Source organism: Mobula hypostoma, chromosome 10 (genome assembly GCF_963921235.1).
Source record: "Mobula hypostoma chromosome 10, sMobHyp1.1, whole genome shotgun sequence".
NCBI lineage: Eukaryota > Metazoa > Chordata > Chondrichthyes > Myliobatiformes > Myliobatidae > Mobula > Mobula hypostoma.
In genome coordinates, this window is record NC_086106.1 from 17803225 (window position 1) to 17827973 (window position 24749).

At 53.3% G+C, this 24749-nt stretch overlaps 1 protein-coding gene across 1 annotated transcript in view; it reads right to left on the reverse strand.

The window, feature by feature from the left end:
* LOC134352706 (protein-glutamine gamma-glutamyltransferase K-like) overlaps positions 1-16554 on the reverse strand; it is a 41745-nt gene extending 25191 nt beyond the window's left edge. Inside the window, exons 1-3 of the mRNA XM_063060104.1 lie at positions 15493-16554; positions 14754-14936; positions 13739-13975 (exon numbers count right to left, since the gene is read on the reverse strand). Of these exons, the coding sequence (XP_062916174.1) occupies positions 13739-13975; positions 14754-14936; positions 15493-15697 (625 nt within the window). The 5' untranslated portion in view covers positions 15698-16554. The remainder of the gene's footprint in view (positions 1-13738; positions 13976-14753; positions 14937-15492) is intronic.
* Positions 16555-24749: the final 8195 nt, after the last annotated feature.

Genomic DNA, 24749 nt, shown 5'->3' on the forward strand with positions numbered 1-24749 from the left:
AGCTCCACTTCTGTCGTTGATATCTCGTTTTTTCCCCCTTTTCAAGGTTCTTCCGAAGACCCGGACCTGCAGTTACACTCTGACTTTGGTTCTTTGCGGGAATGGGACCCGCTGTCAGGGCCCTGATGACCGGCCGTGTTTGTAGATTGCAAGGACGCGGCCTGAAAGACGCGCACGCCTTCAGAGTGCCGGATTTTCCTGGCTCTGGAGACGGGCTGATTCTCGGCCGGTGTCCCTGACTGAAGCGTCACGGGAGAACACGGAACATCGGGAGCAGTGGGTTAGGCTGCCGTGGGCTGCGTGTCCAGAGGTGTGAGCCTTTCTGGTGCTGACTCTCTGGGTGCAGAGCTCGTAAAAAGCGACACGAAAGACTTTTAACCTCGTAAATCAGCGAGTTGTTTGTTATGTCTCCCCTCTCGCTGTGAAATGGGGACTCCCCCTTTTCCCTTATTAGGGAGAGAGCCTGTGGTATGTCGAATACTGGGTGAACGAGTAGTCTTTGGGGTACTGCGAGTCTGTGTCTTTATTGATGCTTTGCTGCACACTTGAGTGTTCGGTGGGGGGGTGCCGATGCTTTTTTGTTGGTAGAGGTGGGGGGTCGTTGCTTTGCTGCTGCTTATGTGTGGGAGGGGGAGCTTGGGGGGTACTTTGGGGTTCTAATATTTAACTGTCATTAATTCTTTGGGGGCACTCTGTTTTAGTGGATGTTTGCAAAGAAAAAGAACTTCAGGATGTATATTTTTGTATACATTTCTCTGACATTAAATTTGCCTATTGAACTTGTTTCAGCCTCTGAGTGAAAAAGTTGCTGCTCTCCCCTTTCACCTTTAACCTGTGACCCCTGGTTCTTGACTTCCTCAACCCTGGGGGGGAAAAGATTGTATGCATGCACCCTGTCTGTGCCCCCTTGCGATTTTACATGCTTCTACAGGGCTGCAGTCCGACACTGCCAAGCAAAAAGTCCCAACCTGCCTAAACTCTGGGCACAACTCAGTCCTGGCAACATTGTAGTAGATCTCCTCTGCTCTCTCTTCAGCTTTCCTGTAACAGGGCGACCGAAACTCAGCAAAATACTCCAAGTGCAGCCTCACCAACGTCTTACACAACTACAACATGTCGTCCCATCTCCAGTGATCAGTGCCTGACCAACCAAGGCCAGCACTGTCACCCCCTTGTCTATCTGTGACTCCACTTTCAGCAAACCATGTACCTGTACCCCTGGGTCCTCCGTTCTACAACGCTCCCCAGGCCCCTGACGTTCACTGTGAAAGTCCTGCCCCCCCCCCATCTGTCTTCTCAAAGTGAAACGACAGTCAGGACAGTGAACTCTATCTCCTGGACTGGGATACCTGACCCGATTCCCCCAAGCGGACCTCTCTCAACTGACCCATCAGACACGAGAGTAGAGACGGGCCATTCGGCCCATTGAAACTGCTCCGCCCTTCCACAATGGCCGATTTACTATCCCTCTCAACCCGCGTTCTCCAATCTTCTCCCCGGTAACCTTTCACGCCCCGACTAATCAAGAACATACCAGCCTCTGATTGAAATGTACCCAATGACTCGGCCGCCAGGGTGTCTGCGGCAATGAATTCCACAGATTCACCACCTCCTGGCTAAAGTAATTCCTTCTCATCTCCGTTCTAAAGGGAGGACATTTCTATTCTGAGACTGTGCTCTCTGGTCCTGGCCTCCCCCGCTATTGAAAACTTCCTCTCCGCGTCCACTTCACCTTGGCCTTTCAATATTTGGTAGGTTTCAGTGAGATCCCCTGCCGCTCTCTGGGGAGTACAGGCCTGAAGTTACCAAACGCTCCCCGTACGTTAACCCTTTCATTCCGGTATTCATTACCCCTGCACCCTCTCCAATGCCAGCACAGTAATTGGGACCAAAGCTGCACTCAATAACATGGTCTGACTTTACCCCGCTTCCCTCCCGGGAAGGGGCACGAGGTCGCGATCCCGGCAGCGCGTGACCCGAGGGGCAGGGCAGGGTGATCCCACACGCGCGATCCGCGCACACATGCCTATTTAGACGGGGAGTGAATGGCCGCTCTGTGCGGAGAGGGGCCGGCGGGCGGATGTTTTCCTGTTTCTGTTTGTTGGTAAATAGACACAGCCTCGCGATCTGTTGAAACACGAAGCGGGCCAAGGGAAACAGCAGGCGGGAGCCGGAGCCTGAGTTAGCGGGCAGGCCACACGGGAACACCCTGTTCGCAAACAGGACGGGACGGGACGGCTCCTTCACACACACACACACCGCCACCGCCGGTGGTCTGGCACCAGAAATAACCTCGGGCCGGGCGGGGACAGGCCGAACGAGGAGAGAGAAGTCAGGCGGAGAGGGAGGGATGGGAGGGAGAGGGGAGAGAGGGAGGGAGAGGGATGGATGGGAGGAAGGGGGTGAGAGGGAAGGAGGGATGGATGGGAGGGAGAGGGATGGGAGGGAGAGGGGAGGGAGGGAGGGAGAGGGATGGGAGGGAGAGGGGAGGGAGGGAGGGAGAGGGATGGATGGGAGGAAGGGGGTGAGAGGGAGAGGAGAGGGATGGATGGGAGGGAGGGGGTGAGAGGGAGGGGAGGGGGAGGAAGGGGAGAGGGGTAGGATAAGGGAGAGGGAGGGTGAGAAGGAGAGAGGAACGGGGAGGGAGAGGGAGGGGAGAGGGATGGATGGGAGGGAGGGGAGGGGGAGGGAGAGAGAGGGGTAGGATAAGGGAGAGGGAGGGGAGGGAGGGTGAGAAGGAGAGAGGAACGGGGAGGGAGAGGAAGGAAGGGGTGAGGGAGGAAGGGGAGTCAGGGGAGAAGGATTAATAATGACGGGGGCAGAGATAGGAAGGGGCGATGTTGAGGGAGAGAGACAGGTGTGGGAAAAGGAGACGGGGGAGAGAGATAAAGGAGTCGGGGAGGACAGAGAGAGACTGGCGTTGTGTTGTTACTCGTTCGGAGATGCAGTGAACGGGTCACTCTGCACATCGGCCCAGCGGGGCCACAGCCTGTAGTTTTACAGAGAAAGTGAGGTGCAAGGGGGGAGGGTTGCGAATTCGGGATGAGAGGGAGAAGGGGAGGTGGGAGAGGGGGGAAGGGGGTGGAGGTGGGAGAAGGAGGGGCAAGGAGGCGAGGGGAAGAGGAAGGGGCGGAAAGGGAGAGGAGGGAGAGGTGGGGAGAGGGGATCCGGATTACACATGACTGCTTCAGAATTCAGAGAATCTCCCAAGACTACAACCAATTCCTTTTGGATCCCAGGATTCACGTTTAAGCATCTTAAAGGAATAAATTTAAAGGAATTTAATTTACCGTCAAGGAATGGTGTGGGGGGGAGGGGGAGAGGGGGAAGCATGGGGGGATGGGGGAGAGATAGTAAAAAGTAAACAAAACCGGAACCGAAAGGAGTGAAGAAAGCAACAAGAGTAGCAGTTTCTGTACAGTTTCTTCCTAGAGATGCTGCCTGGCCTGCTGCGTTCACCAGCAACTTTGATGTGTGTTGCTTGAATTTCCAGCATCTGCAGAATTCCTGTTGTTTGCGTTTCTGTACGGGGATCAGAGGGAATAAGCAAAACCAGGACCAGATCCCAGTATCTGTGGAAGGGCTTGACAAAATCCAGCTCAGAGGCTTGGAATCAGGGGTTGGGGTTCGAACAAAACCAGGACTGGATCTACGGATTGGATTGTAGGCAGCAAATAAAACACGGATCAGTCCCCATGGGTTAGAGGAGCAGGTGTAAACATTGGGTGGACCTGCGGATTTTAGTGATCGGGGGCAGTTAGTTTAAATCCAAGCATATTAATAATTGTGACCACATCCCCTCACTCACCCCCCCCCCCGGCTTATTCACTCCAATTGGGTATATCCTCAACACTGACTGACGGGTAGAAAATGATCCAGTTAATGAAACTCTCCCTTCTCCATCAAGTTCCCACTCTCAAAAGCTTTAAAAGGAATTTATCAAAAGCGTTCTGGAAGTCCTGAAACATAACACCTACCATTCCCTACCCTTAACATTCTTACACACTGTGATCAGGTGAATGTGTCAGGAGCAATCTGCATCCAATTGTCCTCTGCATTTGTGCTATGTTCCTGAATCCTGATCCCCTAGGATCACTCCAGAATTTAGGGAATTTCCCAAGATTACAACCAATCATCTCTTCTGCCAGTTCCCTTTGGACCCCAGGATTCGGGTCCTGGCGTCTTAAAGGGATACGTTTAATTTCCTGTATCAATTTGTCTGAGATTTATTTCACTGTGCGGAGATTTTCTTCTTTCACTTCCCCGTGATTTTCTAAAGGGTTGCAAGTAAAACCCGGACCGGAGTTGGCGATGCATTGGAAGAAGTGGCAAAACCCGGACTGGATTAAAATGAGGGCTGGCAGTAAAACCTGGATTGCTTAGAAGGAACAGGGAAGGGGGAAGCGGTAACATCTGGAGCTGGAGTCGGGAACGTCACCAGAAGACTCCGGCAGGTTTCTGCAGAAGTACGTCGGACAGCATCCTGACTGGTTGCATCGCTGTCCCATATGGAGGCTCGTACACAAGAGGGTCGTAGGCTCGCCCACCCAGCCCCATCACGGGCACAACCCGCCCCACCGTCGGGGGCATCTACAAGAGGTGGTGCCTCAGGAGGGCGGCACCGACCACTCACCCTCCGGCACGTCCCCTCTGCGGTAGCAAGGGCGCATCAGGCATTGGTCTGACTACATTTGGAGTGCCGTAGGAGAGGATGTGCTGGTATGGGAGAATGATCCTGGGAGTGAAAGGGTTAACGTCTGAGGCGTGTTGAATCGCTCTGGGCTTGTACATAGGGCGGAGGTACAGGAGCCTGAAGACCTACACTCAGTGATTTAGGAACAGGTTCATCCTCTCCACCAAAGGGGAAAGGGTTCACGAACCCAGGAATACTAAATAATCGTTCCTTTATTGCACCATTTACTTAGTGCCGCGGGGAGCTGTGCTTAGCCCACTGCTCTACTCTCTCGGTACCCTCGACTGTGTGGCCGGGCCATCCATACAATCTGCTGGCGGTCACGCCTATCGCTGGCAGAGTTTCGGAAGGAGACAAGGAGGCGTACAGGAGAGAGGTAGACCAGACCAGCTGGCCGAGTGGCGCTGGGTCAACGATTGCACCCGGCGTCAGTAAGTCCAAGGAATGGATTGCGGGCTTCAGAAAGGGGAAGTTGAGGGAGCACGCACCAGTTCTGATTCTGGGGTCAGAAGTGCACGGGGTGGGTAGTTTCTAAGTTCCTGAGTGTTAGTTTCGCTGGAAATCTATTCTGGGCCCGGCGGCTGCAACGAAGGCGCGGCAGCATGTCATTCGGACTTTGGTTCGTCACCAAAGACCTTTGCAAATTTCGACAGATGACCCGTGGATTCTAACGGGCCGCATCACTGTCTGGTGTGGGTGGTGGGGCCGGGAGGCACTGCACAGGGTCAGAAAAATCTGCAGAGAGTTGCAAACTCAGCCAGCACTGAGGAAGGCGGCGCCCATCATTAAGGACCCCCTTCACCCGGGACGTGCCCTCTTCTCGTTACTACCAGCAGGGAGGAGGTACAGGAGCCCCGAAGAGACACACTCAACGTTTCAGGAACAGCTTCTTCCCCTCTGCCGTCAGATTTCTGAATGGACAACGAACCCCCATGTGCGCCGCCGCAATAGTTTCGGTTCTTTTTTTGCGCAACTCATTTAATTAAAATAAATATTTCTTATTGTAATTTATAGTTTTTTTTAATGTTTTGCCGCAATTTAGCAACAAATCCCAGTAATATTAAACCTGATTCTGTCATTTATAATAATTATATACATGGAACTGCTGCCACAAATTTGTAAAAATAAACTTCACGTCACTGTGATAGTAAACCGGATTCCGCCAAGATTCAGCGGGAAGTTAGCAGGACTGGGGGAGGGGGGTGGTAATGGAGTGAAACACAAACAAGGGAAAATCTGCAGATGCTGGAAATCCGAGCAACACACACAAAATGCTGGAGGAACTCAGCAGCACTTATGAAATAAAAGAGCACAGTCTGATGCGGGGTCTCGGCCCTCAGTGTCGACGGGTTACTCTTTTCCATACATGCTGCTGAGTTCCTCCAGCATTTCGTGGGGACAGAGTGAACATTTTCAACTGCGGACTACACTAACTGAGTGAATGTGAGAAGGGGGCACCCTGTTAAAACCCTCAGCGATGGGGTGGGAATCAAAGAAAACCTGGGCTGGATCTCCGGATTGGAAGGAAAGGCCCAGGAATTGAATGGAGGAGGTCAGTAAACCCTAGACTGGATCTGCAGAGACTGGAACATGACTTGAACCCATCAGACCCTGAGATGAGACACAGAAACGTCCACCCCTGGGTGTCCATCGTCACTCTCATCCTAACAGGGGCAGCTCATCCAAGGAGAAAACCCTCCCTATCCGTCTTCATAACGCCTTCCCTCCACTGCACCTCCCCGTCTCCATGATTCCCTCCCTCCCTCCCTGTCTCCGCGACCCCTTCTCTCCCATCCACCTCTAATCATCTCTGACCCTCTTCCTTCCCTACACCCCTAAATGTCTCCATCCTCCCCTCCCTCCCCTACACCTCTCCACCTCCGTGACCCCTCCTCCCCTACACCCCTCCCCATCTCCGTGACCCTATCCCTCCCGTACACCCCTCTCCACCTCCATGAAACCCTCCCTCCCCATCTCCGTGAGCCCCTCCCTCCCCTACACACCTCTCCACCTCCATGACCCCTCACTCCCCTACAACCCTCCCCGTGTCCGTGACCCTTACATCCCTCTCCACCTCCATGAAACCCTCCCTCCCCTACACCCCTCCCTATCCGTGATTCCCTCCGTCCCCAACACACCTCTGCACCTCCGTGACCCCCCCTCCAATGCACCCTTCCTTGTCTCTGTGACCCCCTCCCTCCCTCCCCTATACCCCTCCCCAACTCCCTGATCACCTCCCTCCCTCCGGTACACCTCTTCCCATCTCCGTGAGCCCCTCCCTCCCTCCCCTACACCTCTCCCCAGTCCCGGCCCGGTGTGTCCGGGAAGTCTGTGACGGGATGTGATTTCCCAATGCCGCTTCCTGTCTGCAGCTGGGCCACGCCGGTCTGTCGCCATGGCAACCGATAAACACTCTTTACAAACACAGCCCCAGGAAACCCGAGACCCAGTCCGGGGAGTGGGGTGGGGAAGAGCGGAGGGGAGGGTGGGAGGAGAGAGGGAAGAAAGAGGTGCGGGGAAGATAAGAGGGGAGAGAGAAGGGAGGGGAAGAGAGGAGGGAGACGTAGACAGGGGAGGGGAAGAGGAAAAGAAGGGTGGGCAAGAGAGGAGGGGTGAGAGAGGGGATTGTGGGAGGAGAGGAAGGGGGAGAGGGATGGAGAAGAGAAAGGTGGGAGGGTGGGAGGAGAGGAGAGGGAGAGGGGTGGGGAAGAGAGAGGGGCAAAGAGGGGAGGGTGGGAGGAGAGGGGGAAGAGAGAGGTGCGGGGAAGATAGAAACATAGAAAATAGGTGCAGGAGTAGGCCATTCGGCCCTTCGAGCCTGCACCACCATTTATTATGATCATGGCTGATCATCCAACTCAGAACCCCGCCCCAGCCTTCCCTCCATACCCCCTGACTCCTGTAGCCACAAGGGCCATATCTAACTCCCTCTTAAATATAGCCAATGAACTGGCCTCCACAGTTTGCTGTGGCAGAGAATTCCACAGATTCACCACTCTCTGTGTGAAGAAGTTTTTCCTAATCTCGGTCCTAAAAGGCTTCCCCTCTATCCTCAAACTGTGACCCCTCGTTCTGGACTTCCCCAACATCGGGAACAATCTTCCTGCATCTGGCCTGTCCAATCCCTTTAGGATCTTATACGTTTCAATCAGATCCCCCCTCAATCTTCTAAATTCCAACGAGTACAAACCCAGTTCATCCAGTCTTTCTTCATATGAAAGTCCTGCCATCCCAGGAATCAATCTGGTGAACCTTCTTTGTACTCCCTCTATGGCAAAGATGTCTTTCCTCAGATTAGGGGACCAAAACTGCACACAATACTCCAGGTGTGGTCTCACCAAGGCCTTGTACAACTGCAGTAGTACCTCCCTGCTCCTGTACTCGAATCCTCTTGCTATGAATGCCAGCATACCATTCGCCTTTTTCACCGCCTGCTGTACCTGCATGCCCACTTTCAATGACTGGTGTATAATGACACCCAGGTCTCGTTGCACCTCCCCTTTTCCTAATCGGCCACCATTCAGATAATAATCTGTTTTCCTAATAATAATCTGTTTTCCTAGAAGGGGAGAGAGAGGGGAGGGGAAGAGAGGAGGGGGAGGTAGACAGGGGTGGGGAAGAGGAAAAGAAGGGTGGGCAAGAGAGGAGGGGAAAGAGGGGTGATGTAGCTCTCTGCCTGTCAGTGTCACCAGGTCAGAGAGCAGGAAAACAGGCCCTTTGTCCCAGATTGCCTGTGCTGAGCCAGTCCCACCTACACACATTGGGCCCATATCTAACTGAACCAGGCGTCCCACCCTGCAGTCTTACGCCCTCTGGTCAGTGGTGGGGGTCCACAGCATTAAAAAGGTTGGGTAACCCCTGTTCTAAACCCTTCTTGTCAAAGTTCCTTTAAAATGTTGTTAATGTACCTACTTCAACACTTCCTCCGGCAGCTCGTTCCAAATACGGACCGACCTCTGGGTGGGGTGAAAAAGTTGCCCCTCGGGTCTCCATTAAACCTCTCCCCCCTCACCTTAAACCTGTTTCCACTGGTTTGAGATTCCCCAAGCCTGTGTGCGTTCACCCTATCTGTGCCCCTCGTGGTTCTATACACCTCTATACTGTCAGCCTATCCAAGGAATAACGCCCCACCCTGCACAACAACTGTCCGGAATTCACTCCCAACAACATCCCCAGAAACCTCCCCTGCCCTCTCTCCAGTTCAGCCAGGCGACCAAAACTGAACACAGTAATTGCGCGTCCTCACCGCCATCTTGTTCGACTGCAACAAACATCACAGCTCATGTACTCGGTGGCCCGACCGATGAAGGCCAGCGTGCCATACGCCTTCTTCACCCCCGCCCGTCCCCACCATCTCCCTCGTGACATCGCCTTCTTCACCTCCGCCCCCACCACCGTCCCACCATCTCCCCCGTGACATCGCCTTCAGGGAACCATTACTGTGCCTTGCTTGGTTGAAGAACTGCCCCCACCCCGCCATTAACTGGGCGGGGGGGTGCACGGGTTAGTAAGTTTGCGGGGGACGTGGTGTTCAGGATGGTGGGAAAGGCTGTCATAGGTCACAGTGAGACATTGACAGGGCGCAGAGCCAGGCTGAGAAGTGACAGGCGGACTTCAATCCGGACTTTGAACTGATTCACTTTGGAAGGTGGGGTATAGGGTTAATTAACAGAGTGGAGGAACAGAGGGATCTTGGAATCCATGTCCAGGGATCATAGAACACTACAGCACAGAAAGCAGGCCATTCGGCCCTTCTAATCTGTGCCGAAACTTTATTCCGCTCGTCCCATTGACCTGCACCTAGTCTACAACCCTCCAGACCTCTCCCATCCACGTATCTATCCAATTTATCCAAATATCCCTCAAGGTTACAGCACAAGTCGAATTGAATTGACTTCATTTCTTACATCCTTCACGTACACGAGGAGTAAAAATCTTTAGGTTACGTCTCCGTCTAAATGTGCAATTTGCAATTTATAGTAATCTATAATAAATAGGATACTCAATGTAACATAGAAATACACTCCGATCAGCGTGAGTTAATCAGTCTTGTGGCCTGGTGGGAGAAGCTGTCCCGGAGCCCGTTGCTCCTGGTTTTTATGCTGCAGCGGTTAACAAGGCACAAAGAAGGTGGGGTTTCATTAGTTGGGGGATTGAGGTAATGTTGCATAAAACTTTGGCCTTGGAGTATTACGTTCAGATCTGGTAGCCTCATTATGGGAAGGGTGTGGATGGTTTAGAGAGGATGCAGAGGAGATTCACCAGGACGCTGCCTGGATTAGGGAGGGTGCAGAGGAGATTTGCCAGGATGCTGCCTGGATTAGGGAGGGAGCGGAGGAGATTTGCCAGGACGCTGCCTGGATTAGGGAGGGTGCAGAGGAGATTTGCCAGGATGCTGCCTGGATTAGGGAGGGTGCAGAGGAGACTGGCCAGGACGCTGCCTGGATTAGGGAGGATGCAGAGGAGATTCACCAGGACGCTGCCTGGATTAGGGAGGGAGTGGAGGAGATTCACCAGGACGCTGCCTGGATTAGGGATGGTGCAGAGGAGATTAGCCAGGATGCTGCCTGGATTAGGGAGGGTGCAGAGGAGATTAGCCAGGATGCTGCCTGGATTAGGGAGGGTACAGAGGAGATTTGCCAGGACGCTGCCTGGATTAGGGAGGGTACAGAGGAGACTGGCCAGGATGCTGCCTGGATTAGGGAGGGTGCAGAGGAGATTTGCCAGGACGCTGCCTGGATTAGGGAGGGTACAGAAGAGATTCGCCAGGACGCTGCCTGGATTAGGGATGGTGCAGAGGAGATTTGCCAGGATGCTGCCTGGATTAGGGAGGGTGCAGAGGAGATTTGCCAGGACGCTGCCTGGATTAGGGAGGGTACAGAAGAGATTCGCCAGGACGCTGCCTGGATTAGGGATGGTGCAGAGGAGATTTGCCAGGATGCTGCCTGGATTAGGGATGGTGCAGAGGAGATTAGCCAGGACGCTGCCTGGATTAGGGAGGGTACAGAGGAGATTTGCCAGGATGCTGCCTGGATTAGGGATGGTGCAGAGAAGATTTGCCAGGATGCTGCCTGGATTAGGAAGCGTGTTTTATGAGGACAGACTGAGCCAGCCCGAGCTTTTCACTTTGGGGAGGAGGGAGCGAGAGGAGATTTGATAGAGGTGTACAAGATGATTAGAGGCATAGATCGAGTACCATTTACCCTGCGTGGAAATGACTAATTCAAAAGGAGATAAATTTAAGGTGATTGGAGGAAAGTATTGGGGTGGGGGGGGGTGTCAGAGGTAGATTTTTTTCACACAGAGTGGTGGATGTGCGGAACGCTCGGCCGGGGCTGGTGACAGAGGCAGATACATTAGGGACGTTGACGGCCTCTGAGACAGGCACAGGGATGATAGAAAAATGGTGGGGGAGGGCGGTTAGATCGATCTGGGATGGCACAACATTGTGGGCTGAAGGGCCTGTACCGTTCTGTGGTCCATGAACTCCCGGGTCCTTCTGTTCTACAAGGCTCCCCAGGGCCCCGCCGTTAACTGTGAGAGTCCCGATTTCACAGAAAGGGAGAGGGAAGCGGGGCGGGTACATTTGACAGCCTCCGGCCTCTCCTCACTGTGTTTGGATGCTGTCCAACTCCCCCCACCCCCTCCCCCAGCAACAGGGGCCCGGGGATTGTTCCCCGGGTTTAGCTCGCCTGGGCGAGCGAGGCCACACAACCAGAATCTCTCACTCGGCGTCGATGAGAACTAAAGACTTCTTGGAGGGGGAGGAGGGAGAGCTTGCGCTGGGGAGAGTTGGGTAACTTTAAGTTGCTAACACCGTGTGGTGTGGAGGGGTCACTGCTCAGGATCAGGGGAGAAGCCGCAGAGGGCTGCAAACTCCCCCAGGCTCCATCATTGGCAAGACCCACCCCAGCATCTTCAAAAGGCGACGCCTTAAAGAGGCGGCATCTATATTAAAGGACCCCCCCCACAGGAATTTTTCTTACTACTGACATCAGGGAGGAGGCACGGGAGCCTGGAGACACACAGTCAACGGTTCAGGAACAGCTTCTGCCAGATTCCTGAACAGACAATGAGCCGGCCCGTGATCTGTGCCTGCACGTTTTAAGTAGATTTCACATTGAATGCTGCTTCGTTACCGCTTTGCTCCATTCCAGCTGACCGCAGTGTGCGCGACAAACTTCGGCCCTGTGCCGATAGCTCGTCAGGACCGACGCCAACATTCTGGCAAACTTCTGCCGCTGTCCCATTGAGAGTGTCCCGACCCCGATCGGGGGCAATTCCAACGCGCCGGAACACCTCTTGCAGAGAGATTCGCGGGTTCCGCCCCAGCCGCGGGCTCATCCCTCCCCTCTCTCCCCTCCTCGGGAGTTATCTGCAGCAGGCGCTGCCTTAAGGGGGCAACGCCCGCTATCGAGGGCGCCCCCCGCCATTCGGGTCGGGCCATCTCCGACCGGGCAGGGGGTACAGAGGCCTGACGTCCCACAGCGCCAGGTTCAGGAACCCTGATGCTATTCTCCGTCAGCCATTAGGTTCTGGAACCAACCGGAACAACCCTAACAAACTCTGGAACATCGGTTTCTTGAACTTCCAGTAATAGCGCCCCCCCTCACCTTTCCCCATTCCCATTTCCGTCTCTCGCCTTCCCTGCTCATCACCTCCCTCTGGTGCCTCTCCCCCTTTTCTTTCTTCCATGGCCTCCTGTCCTCCCCTATCAGATTCCCCCTTCTCCAGCCCTGTATCTCTTTACCAATCGACTTTCCATCTCTTTACTTCAGCCCCTCCCCCCTCCACCTATCTCCTACCACCTAATACTCCTTCCTCTCCCCCCCCCCCCGCCCCACCTTCCTACTCTCTTTATTGCAGTCCTGATTAAGTATCTCGGCTCGAAACATCGACTGTACTTTTTTTTCCCACAGATGCTGCCTGGCCTGCTGAGTTCCTCCAGCATTTTAACCATATAACCATATAACAATTACAGCACAGAAACAGGCCATCTCGGCCCTTCTAGTCCGTGCTGAACTCTTACTCTCACCTAGTCCCACCGACCTGCACTCAGCCCATAACCCTCCATTCCTTTCCTGTCCATATAGCTGTCCAATTTAACTTTAAACGACAATATTGAACCTGCTTCAACCACTTCTGCTGGAAGCTCGTTCCACACAGCTACCACTCTCTGAGTAAAGTAGTTCCCCTTCATGTTACCCCTAAACTTTTGCCCCCTAACTCTCGACTCACGTCCTCTTGTTTGAATCTGCCCCACTCTCAATGGAAAAAGCCTATTCACGTCAACTCTATCAATCCCCCTCATAATTTTAAACACCTCTATCAAGTCCCCCATCAACCTTCTACGCTCCAAAGACTAAAGACCTAACTTGTTCAAACTTTCTCTGTAACTTAGGTGATGAAACCCAGGCAACATTTTAGTAAACCTCCTCTGTACTCTCTCAATTTTGTTGACATCTTTCCTATAATTCGGTGACCAGAACTGTACACAAGACTCCAAATTTGGCCTCACCAATGCCTTCTACAATTTCAACATTACATCCCAACTCCTATACTCAATGCTCTGATTAATAAAGGCCAGCAAACCGAAAGCTTTCTTCACCACCCTATCCACATGAGATTCCACCTTCAGGGAACTATGCACCATTATTCCCAGATCCCTCTGTTCTACTGCATTCCTCATTGCCCTACCATTTACCATGTATGTCCTGTTTTGATTAGCCCTTCCAAAATGTAGCACTCACAACATTTTGTGTGTGTTGCTTTGGATTTTCATTGGATTTTCAGCATCGGCAGACTTTCTCGTGCTTGTGGGACAAACCCAGTCACCACCTCAGTCTGACGAAACTGTGGCCACCTTGTACAACAGTGTTTTTATTTTTTCTTGTAAAATCGTGCATAATTTACAGTATGTTTAGCTGTCTTGTGAATGCCGTTTATCTGATGCGCCGTGCCTGCGATGCTGCTACAAGTGAGTTTTGCATTGCACCTGTGCATCTGTGATAAAGTCAGCTTTTGCTTTGAGGTTGCGTGACCTACCTGTGCACCAGGGGTTGAAAAGTACGTAGAGAGCAGCCTCCTGCTTCTGTCCCGCCCTCGCCGAGACGGAAAGTCGGTATCGTCCGATGGGACAGTCCGCAGGAACATGGACGGTGAGGGCGAGCGTGCGGCCCCCATCGCTAATCGCCTTCAGTGCCAGAGCCCATTCCCCTGGCTCCGGCTCACTGTCCAGAGTCAACACCACCAGAGTCCCCTTTGCCAGCTGGGGGTTGTTGCCTGGGGGAGAGGGGTGGAGGGAGGAGAGGAGGAGAGGTTAGGACAAAATCCGAAAGGCAATTCAGCCGCATCCAATTTCACCCCTTTCAACTTTATGGGCATCAGAGGCTTCCAGTCAGGGGTGATGTTCAGGGAATGGGTCCCTGGGACGGGGGACAGGGACAGGGACAGAGAGAGAGGGAGGATAGAGAGAGAGAGAAAGACAGAGAGAGAGAACAATGTGACTGTGGAACTCGTCACACACAGTCACACCACCCAAGGGTGTTAAAGACACCACAGCCACATACAGATGGGAGGAGAGAGGGAAAGGGAAGTGAGGAGGACGGTAACGTTGAGAGAGGAAGGAGGGGAGGGAGAAAAGGAGGAGAGGGCGGTGAGGGGACATGGGGGTGAGTGAAGCCAAGGAGGTAGGAGGGGAGGTGAAGGAGATGTAGTGGGAGAGGAGGAGTTGGGGAGGGAGGGAGGTAGGGATAAGGGTTTGGGGGAACTGAGGGGGAGGGAGGGGAGATGGAGAGGTGATGGGGAGGGTAGGAGATGGGGATGTTGAGAGGGGAAGGGGGAGGGGGCGAGGTGAGAGGGTCATGAGAGATCCAGTTCTAGAACCAGACCCTAACCCAGTCACTGGGCCTACACTTGGCCCCCACCCCACCACCACCGTCACACAGACTTTCACTGCCCATGGGAGTCCTGCCAGGCTCTGCACTCTCTTCCCCACACCGCCCCCCCCACCCCGTGAAAGGGGAGGTTGCTGGACGCCCCGTCATGAGATGCAACTCACCAGTGCTGAGCTCCATCTGCAGGGGGTCGGACTGGCGGTCAAAGGGGCAGCTGAGGGTCACCCCCATCTGGAAGGGGAAGCCCCGGCGAATGATCAGCTCCTCATAGTCGAAGTCCTGGGTGTGGTGTCTCTCCTTGTTGTCTCCGGCCTGAAGGTCCAGGGAGGTGACCTGCTGGCCCGCTCCTGATTGGGGGGGGGAGTGGAGAGAGAAAGAGTTGTCAGGAGTGCGGAACAGAGAGGGGAGGGGACAGACGGCGGAGGAGAGGGAGGTGGAGAGGGGGAGGGGAGGGGGAGGATAGAGAGGTGGGGGGGAGGATAGAGAGGTGGGGGAGGAGGATAGAGGGGAGGAGAAAGGGGAGAGAGAGGGAGGGAGGGGGAAGGGGAAGTGGGAAGGGAGGATAGAGGGGAGAGGAGGAAGAAAGAGGGGATAGGGAGAGAGGGGGCGAGACCGAGAGAGGTGGGTGGGAGAGATGAAGAGGGAGAGAGACTGGGTAAGGGAGAGAGGGGAGAGAAGGTGAGGGGTACCAGAGGGGGAGAGAGGGTCAAGGGGTTTGGGGAATGGGGGTGAGGGGAAGTGGAGAGGAGGAGGAGGTGGGATGCGATGGGTGAGGGGGTCCGGGGTGAGAGAGGAGGGTAGGGTGAGGAGAGAGGGGTGGAGAGGTGGGAGGGGTTGGGGGTGAGGGTGAATGGGAGTGTGACAGGACAGCCCGAACCCCTCCCCACTTCCCTCAGACCCGACCTTCATCCACCGCTGTCGACGCTCCGTCCTGCCGGTCCCCGCCCATATCGTAGTTCCCGCTGCTTTTCTTGAAACACGGGCTGCAACCGCTGAGACAACGCAGGCATCGTTGCCAGGGTCCCAGCGGCGCCGCCGGCTTTGTCCCCGGTCCGCCCGGTCCGATCGCCGCCTCCGGCCGCCTCCCCACCTCGGTACCTCGAGTCATCGGTGACAAACGGAGAAGGGGACAGCCCTTTCAGATCTTCTGCCAACACCGGCCTCAGCCCCACAGAACCCTCCTCAGTCCGCTCTGTCAACTCTCCGAAGAAAAGTTTTGTTTGAAACTTTCGAAAAGTAACTTTTTTTTTCAAAATATTCTCAACTTTAAAAACTTTTCAGAAATCTTCAAAACCTTTCACGACTTTTCAGAATGTTTAGAACTTTCATTTCAGAACTTTTACTTCTCGGAACTTTTCAGAACTCCTAAAAACTTTTCGAAACCGAACTGTAGTGCACTCTACAAAACATCTACAGAACCACACAGAACGCTTCTGGACGGTGGAAGTTTTCCAAACTTTGCAGAACTATGCAGGGTTCCAGGAATAAATTTTATCCTGCTTTTCAGAGAGAGAGAGTTGGAGAGAGATAACAGATTAATTGCAACGCCGTGGCCGCGGACAGGCTGCGTCAAGAACAGATTCCACCCTGGGCAAAAATAATTAGGATTTTCTTTTTCAGTCCCTGAAGAGTTTGCTGGCAAAGCGCGTGTCAGCGGCCGCTCTCCCTGGACGCGGATCCCCGTGGCTCAGTAGCGACTGAAATGAGTTCGGGGTGGGAAGGCTGTGACCAAGATGACAGCTGGGACCTTGGCAGGCCTCGATTTAAAGGGGAGGGTCGGTTCGGGGCGGGACGCGGGAACTCCGTCATGTTTAAACGTAACAGGAGTGAACTTAGAATGGGGTCAGGAATGGAAGGGTGCCGTGGGGTAGGGCAGTGTAGGATCGTCACCGCCCTACCGATGGGGACAGGCAGGGTGACAGAATCGCTGAGAAGGAAGGGGGGGTGTGAGAGAAGGTGCCATTTCCCCCCTTCATCTCCCTTTTTCCCCTTTCACTCCTCTCTCTATCTGCACCCCTTCCTTCCCCTCACCCTCTCTCCCACCACCTCTTTTTTTTATACCCTTGGCATCTCTCTCTCTGCCACACCCCTCCCTCCCTCCCTCCGGCCCTCCTTCTCGCAGGTCGAATCGTTCCACCTGCCACGAGTGACCGGGAGAAAACAATTCCCAAACTCCCAAGCATCTGCTCCGTTCCCCCGGCGATTCACACTTTGCCATCTCAGCCAACATTCCCTGGCAGGGCGGAGCGGGTCACCGAAAGGGCACGGTGACAGGGCGGGGGTGCACAGAAACTAGGAGGGAGGGAGAACAGAGACCGGGACGGCTACAGCCAAGACACAGAGATGGGGAGGGGGAGGCACGGAGGGGAGGGAGGAGGTTACAGAAACAAGGAGGGGTGCGGGGGGCGAGGGGGTCACGGAGACAGGGAGGGATGTAGGGGAGTGTTTCACTGACGTAAAATCTGAGGTAATCTCTCCCTGTCTCATCCCTGAACTCATTCCCATCTCACAGGGGTGAGAAGGGCTGATTCATTAATCACAGCGTGTCCGCTGACAGACAGGATGAAACACGGCATGCCTGCGTCACAGCACGGGAGGGGAAGATTGAGGCGAAGGGAGAGTGTGACAGAAGGAGGGAGAGGAATGAAGATGAGGGGGAGAGAGAGAGAGAAACAGAATAGAGGGTAGAGAGATTGAGAGGAGGGAGGGAGAATGACAGATAAAGAGGGAAGAGAAATGGGGGAAGAGGAAGGGAAGATAGGGAGAGGGAGGGGTAGAGAGATAATAAGGAAAAGGAAGGGGAGAGAGAAAGAGGAGGGACGGCAAGAGAGAGTGTGGGAGAGAGAAGAGAGGACAAGAAACAGAGAGTGCGAGAGAGAGCCGAGGAGAAAAGGTGAAAGGGGAAGGAAGAGGGTTGAGGGAGAAGAGTGAATGTGATTCCCTGTGACCCCCCCCACCCCCACATCCCTCTGTCTCCCTGACCCCCTCCCTCCCCTACACCCCTCCCCATCTCCGTTACCCCCTCCCTCCCCTACGCCCCTCCCCATCTCCCTGACCCCTCCCTCCCCTACACCCCTCCCCATCTCCGTTACCCCCTCCCTCTCCTACGCCCCTCCCCATCTCCGTTACCCCCTCCCTCCCCTACGCCCCTCCCCATCTCCATGACCCTCTCCCTCCCCTACACCCCTCCCCATCGCCTCCCTCCCCTACACCCCTCCCCATCTCCGTTACCCCCTCCCTCCCCTACACTCCTCCCCATCTCAGTGACCCCCTCCCTCCCCTACACCCCTCCCCATCTCCGTGACCCTCTCCCTCCCCTACACCCCTCCCCATCTCCGTTACCCCCTCCCTCCCCTACGTCCCTCCCCATCGCCTCCCTCCCCTACACCCCTCCCCATCTCCGTTACCCCCTCCCTCCCCTACACCCCTCCCCATCTCCGTGACTCTCTCCCTCCCCTACACCCCTCCCCATCTACCTCTGCCTCCGTGACCCCCTCCCTCCCCTACACCCCTCCCCATCTCCGTGACCCCCTCCCTCCTCATCTCCATGACCCCCTCCCTCCCCATCTCCATGATCCCCTCCCTCCCCTACACTCCTCCCCATCTCAGTGACCCTCTCCCTCCCCTACACCCCTCCCCGTCTCCGTGACCCTCTCCCTCCCCTGCACCCCTCCCCGTCTCCATGACCCCCTCCCTCCCCTACACCCCTCGGTCTCCGTGACCCTCTTCATCCCCTACACCCCCCCGTCTCCGTGATCCCCTCCCTCCCCTACACCCCTCCCCATCTCCGTGACCCCCTCCCTATCCCACACCCCTCCCCATCTCCGTGATCCCCTCCCTCCCCTACACTCCTCCCCATCTCCGTGACCCTCTCCCTCCCCTACACCCCCCGTCTCCGTGATCCCCTCCCTCCCCTACACCCCTCCCCGTCCCCGTGACCCCCTCCCTCCCCTACACCCCCCGTCTCCGTGACCCTCTCCCTCCCCTGCACCCCTCCCCGTCTCCGTGACCCTCTCCCTCCCGTACACCCCTCCCCGTCTCCGTGACCCCCTCCCTCCCCTACACCCCTCCCCGTCTCCGTGACCCCCTCCCTCCCCTACACCCCTCCCCGTCTCCGGGACCCTCTCCCTCCCCTACACCCCTCCCCGTCTCCGTGACCCCCTCCCTCCCCTACACCCCTCCCCGTCTCCGTGACCCTCTCCCTCCCCCACACCCCTCCCCGTCTCCGTGACCTTCTCCCTCCCCTACACCCCTCCCCGTCTCTGTGCCCTTTCCTCTCTTAACCACCCCGCCCCCACACTCCCCCTGCAGATTGTCAGGGAGAGAGTGGCGTTACGCAAAGCAGAAAAGCCAGGCCGACGGGAGTCTGTAGGCTTCGCCCGTGCGGAGCCGGGATACCGCACGCCAGGGGCTGGAGAGAACGCCCGTGTCCTTGCCAAACCTTTCGGGCTTCACGAAAGGAAAAATGTTCCGCAGTTGCCCCGTGGGACCGGCGTGCTAATCCCTGCGTGAGGCTACAAGATCAGGGCGAGGCCTGGACGGACGGTCTGGGCTGTGCAGACACGGTCCGTCCTGGAAGTAGAGATGTTGGCCGCGCCATCGATCAGAATCAGATCGGAAGATAGGTTGGGAAATCTGTTGTCTTACAAAGACATAAGAATACTATAAATTACAAAATAAATAGTGTTAAATAAAATAATAATCAAGTATTGTTCGTTGGTTCACGGAGAGTTCAGAAATCTGATGTCAGAGAGGAAGTTTTTCCTAAACCGTTGAGTGAGGGTCTTCAGGCTGCCCTATCTCCACCCTCATGGTGGTAACGAGAAGAGGGCACGTCCCGGATGGTGAGGATCTTCAGTGATGGATGCTGTCATGAGGCACTGTCTCTTGCGGATGCCCTCGGTGGGGGGAGGGTTGAGCCCGTGATGGAAACGGACCAGTCTCCAACTCTCGGTATTGGAGCCTCTACACCAGGTGGTGATGGAACCAGTCAGAATGCTCTCCACCGTACATCTGCAGAAACTTGGTGGTCTTTGGTGACATACCAAATCTCCACAAGACCGTATGATATAGGAGCAGAATTGGGCCATTTGGCCCATTGAGTCTGCTCTGTCATTTCCATCGTGGCTAACCCGATATTCCTCTCAGCCCCATATCCCCGTATCCCTTCATGCCCTGAACAATCAGGAATCTATCAACCCCTGCCTTAGATATACATAATGACTTGACCTCCACAGATGCCTGTGGCAAAGAATTCCACAGATTCATCACTCTCTGGCGAAAGAAATTCCTCCCCATCTCTGTTCTAAATGGACGTCCCTCTATTCTGAAGCTGTGTCCTCTGGTCTTAGACCCCCCCACCATAGGAAACGTCCTCTCCACATCCACTCTGTCAAGGGCTTTCACCATTCAATAGGTTTCAATGAGGAGGGAGGGAACGTTGACTCAGACCATGAGAGGCCTGCGTTGGGCATTTTCATGCCTTACAAGGCGCAGATTGGAAGCCTGTGTGGGGCGCCACTCCTCGCACAGACTAGAGCAATGTGTGATTAAGTGCCTTGCTCAAGGGTACAAACACGCTGCCACAGCTGAGGCTCGAACTAGCGACCTTCAGATCACCAGATGAACCAGGCGTTTCAATGAGGTCACCCCTCATTCTTCTGAATTCTAGTGAAGACAAACCCAGAGCCATCAAAGACTCTTCGTATGACAAGCTGTTGAATCCTGGAATCATTTTTGTGAACCTCTCCAGTTACAGCACATCCTTTCTAAGATAAACGGCCCAAACTACTCACATTACTCCAAGTTGGGCTTCACCAAGGCTTTATAAAGTCTCAGCATTATGTCCTTGCTCTTACATTCTTCTTCTTGTGCCTTGCTTGTTACACGCTTGGGCGATCATGGCACTCCATATCAAACGATCCTCACAGCGTCAGTGATATCTCGCACACTTGGATCTGTTAGTTCTTTCACAGTGTCCATATATTTTCTTCTTTGCCTGCCTCTTCTGCGTTTCCCAGGGATAATGTAAGGCATTCTATTTCTCCCTTTCTGATGACATGGCCCAGGAATTTAAGTTTCCTCGCATTTAATCTTCTCATTAAAGATCTTTTTGTATGGGCATGTTGGAGTACTGTCTCATTAGTTACCCTATCTCTAAATGATATTTTCAGCATTCTTCTAAGAAACCACATTTCTGTTGCTTCTAAGTTTCTTTGGAGTTCTGGTGTTACAGTCCATGTTTCGGAAGCATACAGCAAGATTGACCAGCTGTAACACTTTAGTAGCCTAAGCCTTGTTGTCACAGAAATGTGTCTGTTGGTAAAAATGTGTTTATTTTTTGGAAGTTGGTTTACATTGCAGTCCTCTCAGAATGAATGCTAACATTGCATTCAGCCTGCAAATTAACCTTCAAGGGATCCTGCAGCAGGACTCCCAAGTCCCTTTGTGCTTCAGATTTTTGTACTTTCTCTCCATATAGAAAATAGTCAACCCTTTCATTTCTTCTACCAAAGTGCATGACCATACACTTCCCAACACTTCTTTGCCATTCTCATCTATTTGACCTTCAGTAGCCTCTCTACTTCCTCAGAACTACCTGGCCCTCCACCCATCTTCATATCATCTGCAAACTTTGCAACAAAGCCATCAATTCCATCATCCAAGTCTTTGATATTTCACGTTAAAAGAAGCAGTCCCAACACAGAACCCTGTGGAACACCACAAATCACCGGCAGCCAACCAGAAAAAGCTCCCCTTTATTCCCACTCTTTGCCTCCTGCCGATCTGCCACTTTATCCATGCCTGTACCTTTCCTGTAATACCATGGGCTCTTATCTTGTAAAGCAGCCTCAAAGAATAAATCAAGGAAGGTCGTGCACCCGTGGCTGACAAGGGAAATTAGGGATAGTATCAATTCCAAAGAAGAAGCATACAAATTAGCCAGAGAAAGTGGCTCACCTGAGGACTGGGAGAAATTCAGAGTTCAGCAGAGGAGGATAAAGGGCTTAATTAGGAAGGGGAAAAAAGATTATGAGAGAAAACTGGCAGGGAACATAAAAACTGACTGTAAAAGCTTTTATAGATATGTAAAAAGGAAAAGACTGGTAAAGACAAATGTAGGTCCCCTACAGACAGAAACAGGTGAATTGATTATGGGGAGCAAGGACATGGAAGACCAATTGAATAATTACTTTGGTTCTGTCTTCACTAAGGAGGACATAAATAATCTTCCAGAAATAGTAGGGGACAGAGGGTCCAGCGAGATGGAGGAACTGAGCGAAATACATGTTAGTAGGGAAGTGGTGTTAGGTAAATTGAAGGGATTGAAGGCAGATAAATCCCCAGGGCCAGATGGTCTGCATCCTAGAGTGCTTAAGAAAGTAGCCCAAGAAATAGTGGATGCATTAGTGATAATTTTTCAAAACTCGTTAGATTCTGGACTAGTTCCTGAGGATTGGAGGGTGGCTAATGTAACCCCACTTTTTAAAAAAGGAGGGAGAGAGAAACCGGGGAATTATAGACCGGTTAGCCTGACATCGGTGGTGGGGAAACTGCTGGAGTCAGTTATCAAAGATGTGATAACAGCACATTTGGAAAGCGGTGAAATCATCGGACAAAGTCAGCATGGATTTGTGAAAGGAAAATCATGTCTGACGAATCTCATAGAATTTTTTGAGGATGTAACTAGTAGAGTGGATAGGGGAGAACCAGTGGATGTTGTATATTTGGATTTTCAAAAGGCTTTTGACAAGGTCCCACACAGGAGATTAGTGTGCAAACTTAAAGCACACGGTATTGGGGGTAAGGTATTGATGTGGATGGAGAATTGGTTAGCAGACAGGAAGCAAAGAGTGGGAATAAACGGGACCTTTTCAGAATGGCAGGCGGTGACTAGTGGGGTACCGCAAGGCTTAGTGCTGGGACCCCAGTTGTTTACAATATATATTAATGACTTGGATGAGGGAATTAAATGCAGCATCTCCAAGTTTGCAGATGACACGAAGCTGGGCGGCAGTGTTAGCTGTGAGGAGGATGCTAAGAGGATGCAGGGTGACTTGGATAGGTTAGGTGAGTGGGCAAATTCATGACAGATGCAATTTAATGTGGATAAATGTGAGGTTATCCACTTTGGTGGCAAAAATAGGAAAACAGATTATTATCTGAATGGTGGCCGATTAGGAAACGGGGAGGTGCAACGAGACCTGGGTGTCATTATACACCAGTCATTGAAAGTGGGCATGCAGGTACAGCAGGTGGTGAAAAAGGCGAATGGTATGCTGGCATTTATAGCGAGAGGATTCGAGTACAGGAGCAGGGAGGTACTACTGCAGTTGTACAAGGCCTTGGTGAGACCACACCTGGAGTACTGTGTGAAGTTTTGGTCCCCTAATCTGAGGAAAGACATCCTTGCCATAGAGGGAGTACAAAGAAGGTTCACCAGATTGATTCCTGGGATGGCAGGACTTTCATATGAAGAAAGACTGGATGAACTGGGCTTGTACTCGTTGGAATTTAGAAGATTGAGGGGGGATCTTATTGAAACGTATAAAATCCTAAAGGGATTGGACAGGCTAGATGCAGGAAGATTGTTTCCGATGTTGGGGAAGTCCAGAACAAGGGGTCACAGTTTGAGGATAAAGGGGAAGCCTTTTAGGACCGAGATTAGGAAAAACTTCCTCACACAGAGAGTGGTGAATCTGTGGAATTTTCTGCCACAGGAAACAGTTGAGGCCAGTTCATTGGCTATATTTAAGCGGGAGTTAGATATGGCCCTTGTGGCTACGGGGGTCAGGGGGTATGGAGGGAAGGCTGGGGCGGGGTTCTGAGTTGGATGATCAGCCATGATCATACTGAATGGCGGTGCAGGCTCGAAGGGCCGAATGGCCTACTCCTGCACCTATTTTCTATGTTTCTATGTGTGACACCTTGTAAAAGGCCTTCTGAAAACCCAAGCACGATGTGTGGGGCCCAAGTTCAATGCCAACACCCACGAACTTGGAGCTGCTCACCCCTTTCCGCTGTTGACAGCTCGATGAGGATTGGTGTGCGTCCTTCCATCTTCCCCTTCCTGAAGTCCACAATCAGCTCCTTTGTCTTGCTGATATTGCTGCACCACTCAACCAGCAGATCTAGCTCGCTCCTGTACGCCTCCTCGTCGCCCTTTGAGATTCTGCCAGCAACAGTGGTGGTCGTTGGCGAATACATAGAGGGTGCTTGTGTGGAGCCGGGAATGCGAGGCACACAAAGGTGGATAAACCCACGCTTCTCCATGGATTGTCACCTTGTCCTGGTGGAGAAGCTTGTGTGGTCCTGTGATCCCGAGAGCAATGCCATCTGGTGCTATGCTCCTGGCTGGGTCACCCATGGCGGTAAGTTCGAGGGTGAGGTCCCTGACAAAGAACAATCCAACCAAGACCTCAATGGTGGAACAGGCAGACGAAGTTACTTCAAACTCAACGGCTGTGAAGGTGGATGAAGGCTGCAACAAATCCATCAGCTCCAATCGTTGTGGTTTCCATGCTATTGGAATCAGTTGGTTGATTTGTGAAGTATTGTGTGCTTCTTGGAGTGCAACATCAAGAACACGTGAAACAAATACACGCACAGGCGTCTTCACTCTGTGGGCCACTTCTTCAGGATGAAGACCATCATCCTCAACCTCGAGGGATAGCCACGATGATGATGACGAACCCCTCAGTGTACCTATCAGTGTTGGGGGAATCTATAGAAGAAATGACTGGGGTGACATGAAAGTTGTTTGTATCCTCTTCAGCCACAGGTGAGGATCTGGAAGTTGAAACGGTGGCTAATGTTATGCCTTGAAGGGAAACAATGAGAGATCATAAACGCCAGGCCAGTCAGACTAACGTCAGTGGTGGGGACATCGCTGAGGGTATTCTGAGCAGTAGGATCTACCTGCATTTGGAAAAGCAGGGGTTGATTCGGGATGGTCAGCGTAGCTTTGTGCGTGGGAGACTGTGGTCTCAGGAAGTTTTGTTTGAAGTGACCTAGGGGATAGACACGGGCATTGCCTGTGTTTGAAAGGGTTGGAAGTACCATGGCTGGTTGCATCTCGGTCTGATTTGACAATTCAAGTAGCCCAATACGTCGCAGACACACCCGTCCCCACCATCGGTCGTACCTCCAGGAGGCTCGGC